Source organism: Engraulis encrasicolus, chromosome 11 (genome assembly GCF_034702125.1).
Source record: "Engraulis encrasicolus isolate BLACKSEA-1 chromosome 11, IST_EnEncr_1.0, whole genome shotgun sequence".
NCBI lineage: Eukaryota > Metazoa > Chordata > Actinopteri > Clupeiformes > Engraulidae > Engraulis > Engraulis encrasicolus.
This window is the reverse complement of record NC_085867.1, coordinates 19,317,214-19,330,704: the sequence shown is the minus strand read 5'-3', so window position 1 is coordinate 19,330,704 and position 13,491 is coordinate 19,317,214. Positions and strand designations below refer to the sequence as shown.

Genomic DNA, 13,491 nt, shown 5'->3' with positions numbered 1-13,491 from the left:
CAAGCAACAACAGCAGCAGCAGCATGCACCAAGAATAGTCAGATGTGTTTATGCTTTTTTTATATATCTATTCTCTTTTTTTCCTGAAAGATTAGAGGCTTAAGTGCTTGCTGTTTTATCCCTGTTTGGAAGATGTGTGGCAGCAGGATTGAAAGGCCGTGCATCCCTGCGGTTTGTTTACATCTGGCAGATATTGCAGGCTAGCACAGTTAGGAGCTCGGATGTCCTCCCTTCTTCCGTCTTTATTTTTAATTTTTTCAAAAAACAATTTGGCCCTTCCTTAAGGTACCACCAAGCAGTGTGAGCTTGTTGATGCCACATGGGCTTGTAGGTTTTTTGTCCTTTTTTCTATTCTATTCTATTCTATTCTATTCTATTCTATTCTATTCTATTCTATTCTATTCTATTCTATTCTATTCTATTCTATTCTATTCTATTCCTTTTCTATCCTATTCATATTCTATTCTATTCTATTCTATTCTATTCTATTCTATTCTATTCTATTCTATTCTATTCTATTCCTTTTCATCTGTCCTCTTTCACCTGCTGCCATCACATGCTTCTTTGTCCAAGTCACAGCTGCTTGTTGGCATGCCAGCTATTTTGCTGTTTGCTGCTGCCTTGCTGCTCGGAGGGTTAGCTTAGTGCCCCCTAAGTATTCCAAGGGCCCCTGTACTGTAGGAGGTCACTGTGCAAGGCGAGCAGCACAAGGGTCTATCTATCTACCAGTCTGCCTGTTTGGCCCCTGTTTGGGTCTGTATGTGCCTTGTGTGTGACAGAAGAGTAGGTTAGAGTTCGCACATTTAAACGTTTGACCTGGGAGCAGGACAAGCAAATGACCAGATAAAAAAGAGGGAAGAAAAGTCAGAAGAAGGATTTCTGAGCGCTCTTGTTCTCCAACTCTGTAGACTCCAAACTGTAGGTACTCTTGAAGTAGGAAGACTTCAGTCTTTTCATTTAGAACGTGGTGGCACTAGGGCCAGCTTCAGGCAACTCCACAGGTCGACAAGGAAGTTATAATTAAAAACCCTTTATTTTATCTGGGGCATGGTAACACTGGTAAAACCGCCAACCGGTTTCAACCCACTCTGGGTCTTCATCACGGCGTAACCCTAATGAAGACCCAGTGTGGGTTGAAACCGGTTGGCAGTTTTACCAGTGTTACCATGCCCCAGGTAAAATAAAGGGTTTAGAAAAAAAGTCCGCTTCAACCAGGATTTTATTTACTTTAAAGTCGTCTGAAGAAAGGTATTTATCCGAAACATCACGGAAAAATATAACTAAGTATGAGCAGAAAATCCTGGTTGAAGCAGACTTTTTCTATCATTTACTTGTGTGTGAGAGAGCAAGGGAGCCTTGGGCCCCTCACAGGCCGGCCACGCAACCAGAGTCATGACTGGGGACGACGTGACACAAAGGTTCCCCTTGTCCCGGCAGAACAAGCGAGAGCCACAGCGAACGGCCACCAGGGCCAGACCCAGAGCCATCAAGCAAGTGAGCTGAACCAGGGAGGAGGGAATGGGCGGATGGATGGATGGGGTGCATGTGGACAGGGCCCAGGGTCGCTGACAGCTTTCAATGGGCCCAGGACAAAGTCATCTGAAAGGGCCCCTCCATTTAATACATGCAATTCAATAGGGACCCAATTCTGGGCCCCCCCTTCTCCTTGGGCCCGGGACAACTGACCCCCTTGTCCTACCATGTCGGCTTCCCTCCATGTGGATTTGGATGGGATGGGACAAGATGAGATTGATGTTTGGCTTTCAGTGGCTCAGCGTGTCATGCTGCTTGGTGGTGGTGGTGGTGGTGGGGGTGAGAAGAGGGATGAGCAGAGACGTGCCCCTCATGCCCAAGTGCCATCAGTAGGCAGCCAGCCACCCAGCTCAGCTGACACTGTGCAGCAGTCTCTCCCTCTCTCTCTCTCTATCTCTCTCTATCTCTCTCTATCTCTCTATCTCTATCTCTCTCTCTATCTCTCTCCCTCTCTCTCTCTGCCTGTCTGTCTCTATCTATCTCTCTCCCTCTCTCTCTCTCTCTCTATCTCTCCCTCTCTCTCTCTCTCTCTCTCTCTCTATCTCTCTCTCTCTTTCTCTATCTATCTCTCTCTCTCTATCTATCTATCTCTTTATCTCTCTCTCTCTCTCTCTCTCTCTCTCTCTCTCTATCTCTATCTCTCTCTCTCTCTCTATCTCTCTCTCTCTCTCTCTCTCTCTCTCTCTCTCTCTCTCTCCCCCTATCTGTTTCCTCTTGTTTCTTTTTTTACTGCCCAGAGAAGGGAGCTCAAAACATCCTTCTCTGCAAGCTCATCAACAAACTAAAGTGAAAGGAGAGGAAGAGAGATGTGGCGAAAAACAGAGATTCCATATTTGGAGAAAGAGCGCGAGAGAGAGAGGGAGAGAGGGATGGGGCGTAAAGGAAAGAGGGTGAAAGGGGATGGAGATAGCGATTAAGAATGAGAAAAGACGGCACGAGAAGTACAAAGGCTCTGCTGTAATTTCCTCCTCCATGCTCGTTAAGTAAGAGAGCCCTGGATTGTGGGAGCTTCTGCCTGCTCACCCCTTCCCATCCACCCACCTACCCTACCACCCTCAAACCCTCCACGCTCAAACCTTACACTTCGCTGTGATGTAAAAGCGTTAAATTAGGTCTCCCATCCCCTGCCTCCACCTCCTCCGTAGCAGTCGCAGTCTTCATCTTGCCTGCTAAGCTTGCCCCCTTTGCCTTGCCATGCCGGTGGTGCTAGTGAAGGGCCTTTTTTGTCACTTACCCAAACCCTGCACCCCCAAGTTTCAAGTTTATTTATTTTTTTTAACAAAGGGACAGCATATATTACTAGTTTCAGAATGAAGTCCAGTTGGAGTGCTTCCTGGAACTGTCTTTTAAGATGGTGCTCTTTGGTGACAGGCTTGGTTGATTTAAAAAAAGTTTGAGAAATACCAAGGCACTCATCTTCTTTGTAATTAAAATGCCTTTATTTTGTTGGGCATAGCATGATTAAAATACTTCGACGCGTTTCGGCATGAAGCATTTTAATTACAAAGAAGATGTGTGCCTTGGTATTTCTCAAACTTTTTTGAAATATATTACTAGTATTTAAAACAAAATGCAAAAAAATAGAAGATTATAGCCATAAGGCTAATATCCATCTTTTGCCCCTTGACAGGTTTGATGTTCCATAAAATAGGGGGAAAAACCCTCTCAAAACCCACTCAAATCCTTCCCTGTTATGTAAAAGCATTAACTGGGTCTCGTATCCACCCTCCACCGCCACCTCCACACCAGTCTTCATCTCCATGCTAAGCTTTACACCCTTCGCCTCACTATGGTGGTGATGGGAGTGAAGGGGTCTTTTTTGGCAGTAATATGGTGGAGGGCACTGGGAGATAATCACACAGAAAGACTAGTCAGCTCACTGCTACTCTACTCTGCTCTGCTCAGAATGTGCTGGGGAGGGGCTTGACTGACAGGCAAGTGGGTGAACTTAGGGGGACTGTGTGTGCGTGTGCGTGTGCTTGTTCGTGCGTGTGCGCGCGCGGGTGGGTGTGTGCGCGTGTGTGTGTGCGTGTGTCTCTCTGTGTGTGTGATTTTACAGCACATAACTGACAGGCAAGTGTGTGTGGAATCATGTGTTAACAATGAGCTGCAGCGGAGGAGAGCCAATATCAGAAATTCAGAAGCCTCAATAATAAAAGGGTCTTGAGGGAAAAAAGAAAATCTGACAGCATTTCTTTATTCTGTCTGTCTTCCAGCCGCATTGCTATGTGCATTTTTTTTTGACAATTCCCTCCCCCTTTTGTCTGGATTTTCATTATTATTCTGTCTTTTTTAGCCCCTCATTTTAAGTCTCTCTCTCTCTCTCTCTCTCTCTCTCTCTCTCTCTCTCTCTCTCTCTCTCTCTCTCTCTCTCTCTCTCTCTCTCTCTCTCTTTCTATCTCCCCCCCATCTCTCTCTCTCCCCTCTTCCTTCTAACTCTCCCCCCCTCTCTCTCTCTCTCTCTCTCTCTCTCTCTCTCTCTCTCCCCCCCCCCCCCTCTCTCTCTCTCTCCCCCCCTCTCTCTCTCTCTCTCTCTCTCTCTCTCTCTCTCTCTCTCTCTCTCTCTCTTTCTCTCTCCCCCTTTCTATCTCCCTCTCCCCCATCTCTCTCTCTCTCTCTCTCTCTCTCTCTCTCTCTCTCTCTCTCTCTCTCTCTCTCTCTCTCTCTCTCTCTCTCTCTCTCTCTCTCTCTCTCTCTCTCTCTCCATGCCCCCCCCTCCGGCTGTAATCCTTCAGCGTGTTCTTCTCTCCTGATGGGGCTCCCATCTAAATGAAGAATCTCATGTTTCCACTAAAGCCACTTATCGGCGTCTCTCTAAGCGATAGGAGCGTGAGGGAGTGCAAACCAAGCCGGGGGGTGGTTGGGTCAGGGATTAATTAATCAGCCTTTTTGCGACGCTTGTAAGACCCCTGCCAGTAGATAAAAGTATGTGTGTAAATACTCACAAGAAAGTGTGTACATCCCACCTTTCCTTGGGGTTGGTGGGCAACACTTAGATCAACAGTTCCTGTTTGCTGGTGACAAGGATATCAATTGCTAGTGGGGCGAACAACATCCACACAAACACCACATATCTTGTCACTGTGGTGCGAGCGACGCTGTGCTGAGGGAGGGAGATGTTTCCCAGCCCATAGGACCCCTGACGGTGGTTAATAGCCGTCCGTGGAAGTGCCCGCATGAGGCCAGTCGGCGGTCCCTGCAGCCCTGCACTTTGCTGATAGCCGAAGCTGCAGACATTTGTTTGCTGGTTTTCGATAGCTATCGGCGGTTGAAACGTATAAATGTGTTTTTCCCGTACCATATATTTTAGTGCAAACAGGACCCTTGGATGTTGCCTGACCAGACAGAACTGTGATGCTGCAGAAAATGGGTAGTTCAGATTTTTTTTTATACATATTTGTTTTAGGGCAGGGCAGTAGTGGATAAGCAGTTAGGGCGTCAGACTTGTAGTCCAAAGGTTGCCAGTTCGACTCCCGAGGCTGGTGGGGGAAGTAATTAACCAGTGCTCTCCCCCATCCTCCTCCATGGCTGAGGTACCCTGAGCAGCCCAGGGCAGGGATGGGTAACTTAACTTTCATGTTAAGTAGGGCCACATCTTTTTATCGTCACCATCGGAGGGCCACATGATCACGGATCTGTCTGCAACTCACAGAGTTCGAGGTGCATTTGGTTGCTCTCTGACTATCGATATTGTTTGGAACAAATAGGGTTGTTCTCTTATTGGTCAACAGTATAATTACAATGAATTAATTCAGTAGTGGTTTAAAAAAAATCTTCTCATTATTTTTTAAAGTCATGTTTTATCCATGTAAGGGCCACACTGAGTAAGGAGGCAGGCCGCATGTGGCCCCCGGGCCTCCAGTTGCCCATCCCTGCCTTAGGGCGTTGTTTGGGGCTGCCCCCTAGCACAGATGAGGCATGAATTCAATTTACGTTGTGTGCAGTGAGCACTGTGCGCTGTGGAGTGCAGTGTCACAATGACAATGGGAGTTTCCCAGGTGAGCTTTCACTTCACTTTTCATTTAAGCTGCCACACATTCATTGTAATCATATTAATTTAGTTTATAGCCCTATTTGTGGTTGTGCCTCTGATATCAGTAGAAATACTGGTGCTAATGCATTTGTTCCAAACTTTTCAGAAATGAGCCGCCGGTGTGTGTCATACACAAGAAACTAAACATTAATCCTCCAAATAAGAAGTGGGCCACCACCACTTCAGTTGACCACTAAAATGTTGCTCCTGTTGTTATTCCTACTTTTGGAGCGGCTGCTGATACTGATGCTTCCTGTACTTCAGTAGCAGTGTTTCCTGCAGCACATTTATTGGTCAAGGTGGGGTAGGGGATTAGCGCGTATCAGATACATGTGACTGTCATCATTTGACAAGTTATGCTCTGCAGTTGCATATGACATTTGATAATAAAAATCCTTAAAGTTCATAAGGGTTGGAGCAGGCGTCACCCAACAGTTTTTTTCTTCCTTTTAAGGGTGCTGACCAAAATATTGTAAGACTGAAAAATGAAAAAAGGTCGCACCATGCATAGGTTTCTTTTTATTTACACAGACGCGTTTCGGCGCTCTGCCTTCCTCAGTGTCCTTGAAATAAATGGTTCATACATTTTGTTTTGCATGGCAACTTTAAAAGTTACGTATATGACGTGTAATACAAAATCGTTCCTTTGAGAGGTGGTAAGTGTTTGTTGTCAAGGTGGCCGCCTTAAGTGCTGGGGGAGACCCTGAGTAGAACCAGGTGTCTAGTCCCAGGATGTCCACAGCTGGGTTTAAATGTGGTAGGCTATTGCCTCCAGACAAACCTATAGCCTGTGAAGTTGCCTTTTTGTTAGACGCCAGCATAAGCGGCCAACCAACATCATACGCTTGCCAGTTACTATGTGTTTCGTAACAATGTCGATGCTAACTACATGAGGAAATTAGTTGGTTGCAAAGCAATTGCTCGATTGACAACCAAGTATCCAAGTGGTTCGTGTACGTGCTTTGCTTTCAGGAAATGGGTCCCGATCGGCTCAAAATGACATATAACCAATCTACTTTCAAAGTGGGAGACTTTCAATCCATTGTTTTGAATAAGAAGTTTATGTGACATTGTAGAACCAATCAACCAAATTGTCGGTCTCTATATGGTGTATCACATAAAGATAAATTTCCTCTTCAACCACTCTTTATCACCCTTGAGTGTTTGAAGCCATGGGGGACTGGCATTGCCTGCTGCCAGCTCCAAAAGCCTGTCCCATGCTCTTCAGCTTTGCTCCAGTCATCTTAGCTTGGCATGCTGAGCTGTGCAACACTTAAACACACTCAGCCGTACTGTAACTCATACTCTCTCTCTCTCTCTCTCTCTCTCTCTCTCTCTCTCTCTCTCTCTCTCTCTCTCTCTCTCTCTCTCTCTCTCTCTCTCTCTCTCTATCTCTCTCTCTCTCTCTCCCTGATTTTCCTGCCCACCTCCTTCCTCTTCGGGGCCTCTCTCCTCTTCTCTTTTTCTTTCTCCTCCTCTCTCCCCCCTCTGTGCGCCTCTGTGTGGGAGCTTAATGTCCCCAAATGAAGACTAATGAGGTTTGAGGGTTCCTACTCGCATACTCTCTCCCCCTGTGTTATGCTGCCTTTATTTAGGCATGCGTTAGCTATCTCTGCATTTTTTGGAGGGGGAGAGAGGAGAGATGAGTGTAGATTAAATAAACTGTGTGCTCTTCAAAACCTCTTTTGATTTTGGCACACTCAGTTTTTTGGTTTCTTTTGTTTTGTCTTTGATTTCCCCATTCTGAAATCAATATCACCCTGAAGTACCCCAGCCCCCTTACCCCATCTTCAAAATGTCTCTTCCTTGTATTGTCTGTCTGTCTGTCTGTCTGTCTGTCTGTTTGTCTCTCTCTCTCTCTCTCTCTCTCTTTCTCTTTCTCTTTCTCTCTCTCTCTCCACCCCCACCTGTCTCTCCTCTTCTCTCCTCCACACCTCCGCTGTTTACGTAAGGTATCATTGTGTAGGCAGCCTTCTCTCCTTGTCTCTCTTGCCCAGAGAATGATGTATGTTGTGTGTGCGTTTACTTGTTTTTTGTCCAATATGTTTTTTTGTGTGGGTATGTGCTTTGATATAGCCCAATATGTGTGTGTATTATGCAAATATGAAATATCACATTTATTCACTGGCACCAGGTTGCAATGGTGGTGGGATTTGTGTATCAAATACCTCCCAGTCCCTGAGAAGAGCGGAGTGAGTCGGGGGCCAGGCCTTACATCACCTCAGGATGCGAATCTGTGCCCAGTCAAGCAGGGCAGAGCTTAACATTTTGTTCAAATTGTTGGAATACTAGAAAGATTTTTTTTGAGAACTTGACATTTGAAGGTTCTCTAGCTCGTTTATATCAGCCAGCACTTTCTCTTGGATTAGCAGAGTTTGTTCTGTGAAGCTATGGAAGTATTATTTAACCCATTTCAGCTTGATGACTCGTATATGTTGTTTGACCTTTGGTGCCTGGAGACAAACGCTGTATTCAAGCTCTTGAGATTTTAACTTTTTAAATAAAAATGTGGGTATGTTACCTAGGGATGGGATATCGGTACCGGTGTATCGGTATCGGGTTCAGATATCAACATATCGGAATTTTCCCAGTATTGACAATGAGCCAGGTGTAATGTTAATTTTAACTCATGACGCTTGCATATTAGTGTTCAGGATGGAATTTTTACTTTGTTACTTGTTACGATTTACTTATTAATTGGTTTCCTGTTCTCCTGACTTCCTTTTCTGTCCAAATAGTCATCTTGGGCCTACCTCAAGTTGAAATCCATGCATGTATGTGGTTTTAGTATTGGATAAGAGTAGTATCGGTATCGTCAGATATCCACATTTAGATGTCAGGATCGGATCGGAACTGAAAAAATGTGTATCGGTGCATCCCTAATGTTACCGCTGAATGAAGACATTCTAATGCAAGATGAGGGCCTTAGGGTTTAAATGCAACTTATTTCACGTTTTTGTGTGCATCAGAGGCTCAGTTATTTAGGTTTTTATAGGCTATATGGGCAACTTTCCCAACAAGGGCTTAAGGTCAGATTAGACTTCAGCAACTGCGCGCGTTAAGTCGCTTGGGAGTGGCCATGAACCAACTTTGCCCAAGGTCTCGTCACAATCCACATTTGAAATAGAGTGATTACCTTCACTTGCAAGCACTGCGGTCATTAAGCAATGTTGCTTTCTAGCCCAGTTAGCTAAGTATTTTCACACAAACTGCAAAGGCAATGTACTGGTATCATTATTTGACATACCCAGTCTGTTTTCACATGCAGAAAATGCAAGCATGTAAACAGTTGACTCTGCCGATGTGTGTGTACATTCGGTGGAGGAACAGACTACGGTAGTAAAACTGCAGGCATTGTGCCACGAGTGTTCAACTGATGCACCGTTTGTTACTTAGCTTGTAGCTTAGTGTATTTACACACGTTTACACACAGGGCATTAATATATTTTTTAACAGAATACAGCTTTGCTCTTGCAAACTACGGGCATTGCGCTGCCACAAGAACAAAGAAGTAGCGAGACGACCACCTCCGCATCTTCCGCGTCCGTCTGACGGATAGTTAGGATTTTTTCGAGGCGCTCAACGACGGGCGCAGAGCCTCTGCGCGAGAGGGGTGGTCGCGCACAGACAAGGGACAGATGGACGCGCGGGCATCCGAAGCATAAATCTAGCTTTAGGCATTCAGCAGGTGTTTTTTGCAGGTGCTTTAGGCATCAATGGGTTGAAATATGACTGGTCGAAAAGCATCTGAACAGCGTTCGTACAACAACTGGTCTGTTCATCACCGATAATCTGTAACCACGGCCATGCCATCATGGTTTGGGATTACTGTTGCATGTTATTGCCTGCTCTGTGTTGCACCTTGATTTTAATTCAAATATTGAAAGCTGTACAAGACAAGTAAAAATAAGGCTTTGAAGACAAAGCCGTCAAGAACCTCTCAAGAGATTCTCTTGAGGTAATGTCCTTGTGGTAGGTAAAGCAAGGCAAATCTTGCTGGGGGAACTCATCTGGTGTCAGCACCTAGGTTTACAGTTTTTATTCATACACGCACACACATGCACATACACACACACACAAGCGCACGCAATCACACATGCCTACGCACACACCGGCATGCACTCGCACACACAGGCACGCATGCACACACACGGGCACACGCACACGCACACGCGCACACACACACACACACACACACACACACACACACACACACACACACACACACACACACACACACACACACACACACACACAAGCACATGTACACAGACACAGACACAGACTCTGTTTGTGCTTTATACCACCTGGGAGGTTTACTAAGGACACTAGAAGTATAGAAGTATGTAAGAACTTATCTGTATATGCTCTTTGCTCCTCGTGTGTGTGTGTGTGTGTGTGTGTGTGTGTGTGTGTGTGTGTGTGTGTGTGTGTGTGTGTGTGTGTGTGTGTGTGTGTGTGTGTGTGTGTGTGTGTGTGTGTGTGTGTGTGTGTGTGTGTGTGTGTGTGTGTGTGATAGCATTGCCTTTCCTATGTGCTGTGGTATATTGTAATGGAAGTTAATGCATGGCATGTTCTCCTCTTCCTCCTCCTCTTCCTTCTCCTCCTCCTCCTCTTCCTTCTCCTCCTCTTCTCCCACCTCCTTCTCCTCCTCCAGGAGCGGCAATGAAGAGAAGCTCATGGCACTGCTCACACCCCTCAACGTCAACTGCCACGCCAGCGACGGCCGCAAGGTGAGCGAGCGCACACACACACGCACACACACACGCACACGCACACACACACACACACACACACACACACACACACGCGGTGACCTCAAACTTGGCAGTCCGCCGTTGCGCAGCCAGTCCATGCCAGCTGTGCAGTGCAAGCTCGCCGCTACTCATGTGTATGTGTGCGTGTTCCCCCTCATCTATCTGTCCGCCACTGGACTCCACCGACAGCCCAAGGTGAACCAACACGGAAGCTGGTGACACTTGGATCACACGCATACACTGTACACATGGTGTGCTCTGTATAGTAGCCTTGTGTGTGTTCCCCGCCCACTCTGTTCTGTTCTGTCCTGCTATTATACGTGTACCTTGAATCACATGGAGGAAGGACACTGGAGGAAGGCAGGATCATAATACTGTACTGTATGACGCACGCACGCACGCACGCACACACGCACGCACGCACGCACGCACGCACACACGCACCACGCACGGAATCAGCCTTACAGAGCTGTGGCCTTGCAGATCAGCGAATTAAACAGCTACCTATGCAACCAGGGCTTGACATTACGTTTTATTTTTTGCTCACAACACCCGCCACTGGGGCTAGTGATTTCCCCCAAATCACGAGCTATCCAACCTTTCAATTTGCTGTCCGTACAGTATGTTATTTTCTTTGGGATGATGTCTAAAGTCAGACGATGTGCAAAGTGCTAATGCAGGAAGAGATCAGTGAAAAGAACATAGTTCCCTGCATGGAAACAAATGATCTGGCAATCTGCAAATGTACCTGCATTTGAGCAGTCGGCAGTTAGAACACTTTGCCTCGTCCATTATTTCCCTTGAAATCGAGGTACCTCGTCGGCCGTTATTCCTTACATAATTACAGTTGAAGTATACGTGTACAGGGCTCTAAAGTAACACCAGCCAACTAGCCAAATGCTGGTGAAAGTTCAGTTTGGCTGGTAGAAAAGGCCATCTTACTAGCCACTTTGTCCCATTAGTCAATATGTGTTTGGCTAGTAAAATCAACATCTACTGGCCATTTTGGCTGATGAGGAAAAAGGTTAATTTACAGCCCTGTACGTGTATGACAATTAAAGATATTGGAAGTATAAGATAATGAAGATGATTCAGGAAAGGGGCTAAATGTTCAAAACAGTACAGTACTTGTAGTATGAAAAAGAATAGTTGTGGCAATTACTTCTCTCGTTAATCACAATAACAATGACAAGGCTGAACCTCACTGGTGCGTGTGGCTCATTGTCTCAACTATTTCGATCAACAACAGTAAAGCTGCCGCAGCTCAACAGAATCCATTACAAATTACAGGGCATCGCATCCTGTTAGTGGTTTACATTAGACGCCTTGATTATCTTTGATGTGTAGTCTTCGTTTTGATCTGAGGCCAACAGTTCGTTCAAAGGCCAGTAGGGGAAGACATATGGATCAGAGACTGCCTTTAAAAAAAAAACCTTTAAAGCTAAGCTTTTGGTGTTCCCAACCAACGGCAGAGACAGATGTTCCATGTTTACATGATTTGCATTTGCAGAGGAGCTTGTGTTTGTGTTTTTTGTGTGTATGAATCTGTGTTTGTGAGCGAGCAAGCGAGCGTACCCTGCCTTGTTGAAGCAGATCTCGACTGAAGCGGTGAATTATTCAGAATGAATAGCGCAGCATGTTTGCATCCTCGTAAATGAGAAATGCAAAGTTTCGCCAAGTGGTTTACTTCTCCCTTCAACACGGCAGTGGCGTTTGGAGCATGGCCAGGACTACATTGAGTTTGTCAAGTGCAAGCTTGTGTCTCTTTTTGTCACGAGTACAACGTTGAGCATATCCATCATGCACATGCGCGCGCGCACACACACACACACACACACACACACACACACACACACACACACACACACACACACACACACACACACACACACACACACACACACACACACACACACACACACACACACACACACACACTGTGACAAAATAGTTTTAATTGTGTACAGTGAAACACTTGCCCGCACTTTGAAGACACGTGCGCGTACCCACACACAAACACACACACACACACACACACACACACACACACACACACACAAACACACACACACGAGGCAGAATGATTTCAAGGTGGCTCATCTCCTAGTAGCGCAGTCGCTTTCCTTTCAAGTGGAAAAACATTCACCCTTCCCTCCCCTCCTCCGTCTCCTCCATGTTCACCCATCCCTTCCAGTCCAGTTAATCCTTGAGCCCTGCAGCAAATGATGACCCCTCTGGGATCGCCTCATTGCCAGGCTGAAACCCTCGGAGCTATGATACTGTGCGGTGATATCTGACACCAATGTACTGTACTTTGCCCAGGGATGAGTCCCTGGTCTAGTCAACGTCAGCAGCACAGCACAGCACAGCACAGCACAGAGTCCTCTTGTCTCCTCTGTGTGTTCACAGAGGAGTTGTATCCATTAACCCTTTGAGGAGTAAGGAATTTCTAGAGGTTCTTCTAGAATTTTACTGGAACACTCTACAGCTCCTATAGACGTCTGTGTTAAAAATCTCGCAAAGACATTATGACATCATAATGAGAACTCAAAATTTGGGCAAAATTCTAATCACATATTTGTGATGGTACTCCTCAAAGAGGCTTTTCCAGGAGGGGAACAGAGGGAGAAAAGAAGCAATGATGTGACAACTTACAAAAGAAAAAAAACAGTAGTGAAAAGGAACTAGGAGGAGAAGTTGTGGGAACTAGGGCGCATACAGCAGGTGACCGTGTCACAGGGGAAGCGTCTACGATTGACTATATATCGATCCAGTCATACACACACCACACATCCAGGCCATCAATATGTGTGTGCAATGTATGTGTTCTCTGTGTATGTCTACTTGCACATAAGTATACGATAGTATGACCAACAGAATGTGTAATGGCATCAGCAAGAAATTGTACTGAATTATCGTACCAGTAATGTAAAAGCTAGAATAATAAGCAGAATGTTATACAATTGCTTTCCTTATCTAACAGTGAGTTTACCCGACACATCTATTGGTTTACATTTGGTATATTTGCAAACATAAAATAATAGTGCAGAGGTTTTAATGCACATAAAACGTGGATTGATGTGTTGTTAATGCTAGGCGATGCTAGCCACAAGAAACAGCACATGGGAGCTGAAGATAACCGCTCCATCCTGTCTCCATCACAGAGAA

General features: G+C 45.7%; 1 protein-coding gene across 2 annotated transcripts in view; it reads left to right on the top strand.

The window, feature by feature from the left end:
- The window catches only part of tnksa (tankyrase, TRF1-interacting ankyrin-related ADP-ribose polymerase a), a 205,440-nt gene that overhangs the window by 82,410 nt on the left and 109,539 nt on the right, over positions 1-13,491 (top strand). For both annotated transcript variants that reach the window (XM_063210187.1, XM_063210186.1), the window contains exon 5: positions 10,224-10,299. In XM_063210187.1, the coding sequence (XP_063066257.1) occupies positions 10,224-10,299 (76 nt within the window). The remainder of the gene's footprint in view (positions 1-10,223; positions 10,300-13,491) is intronic.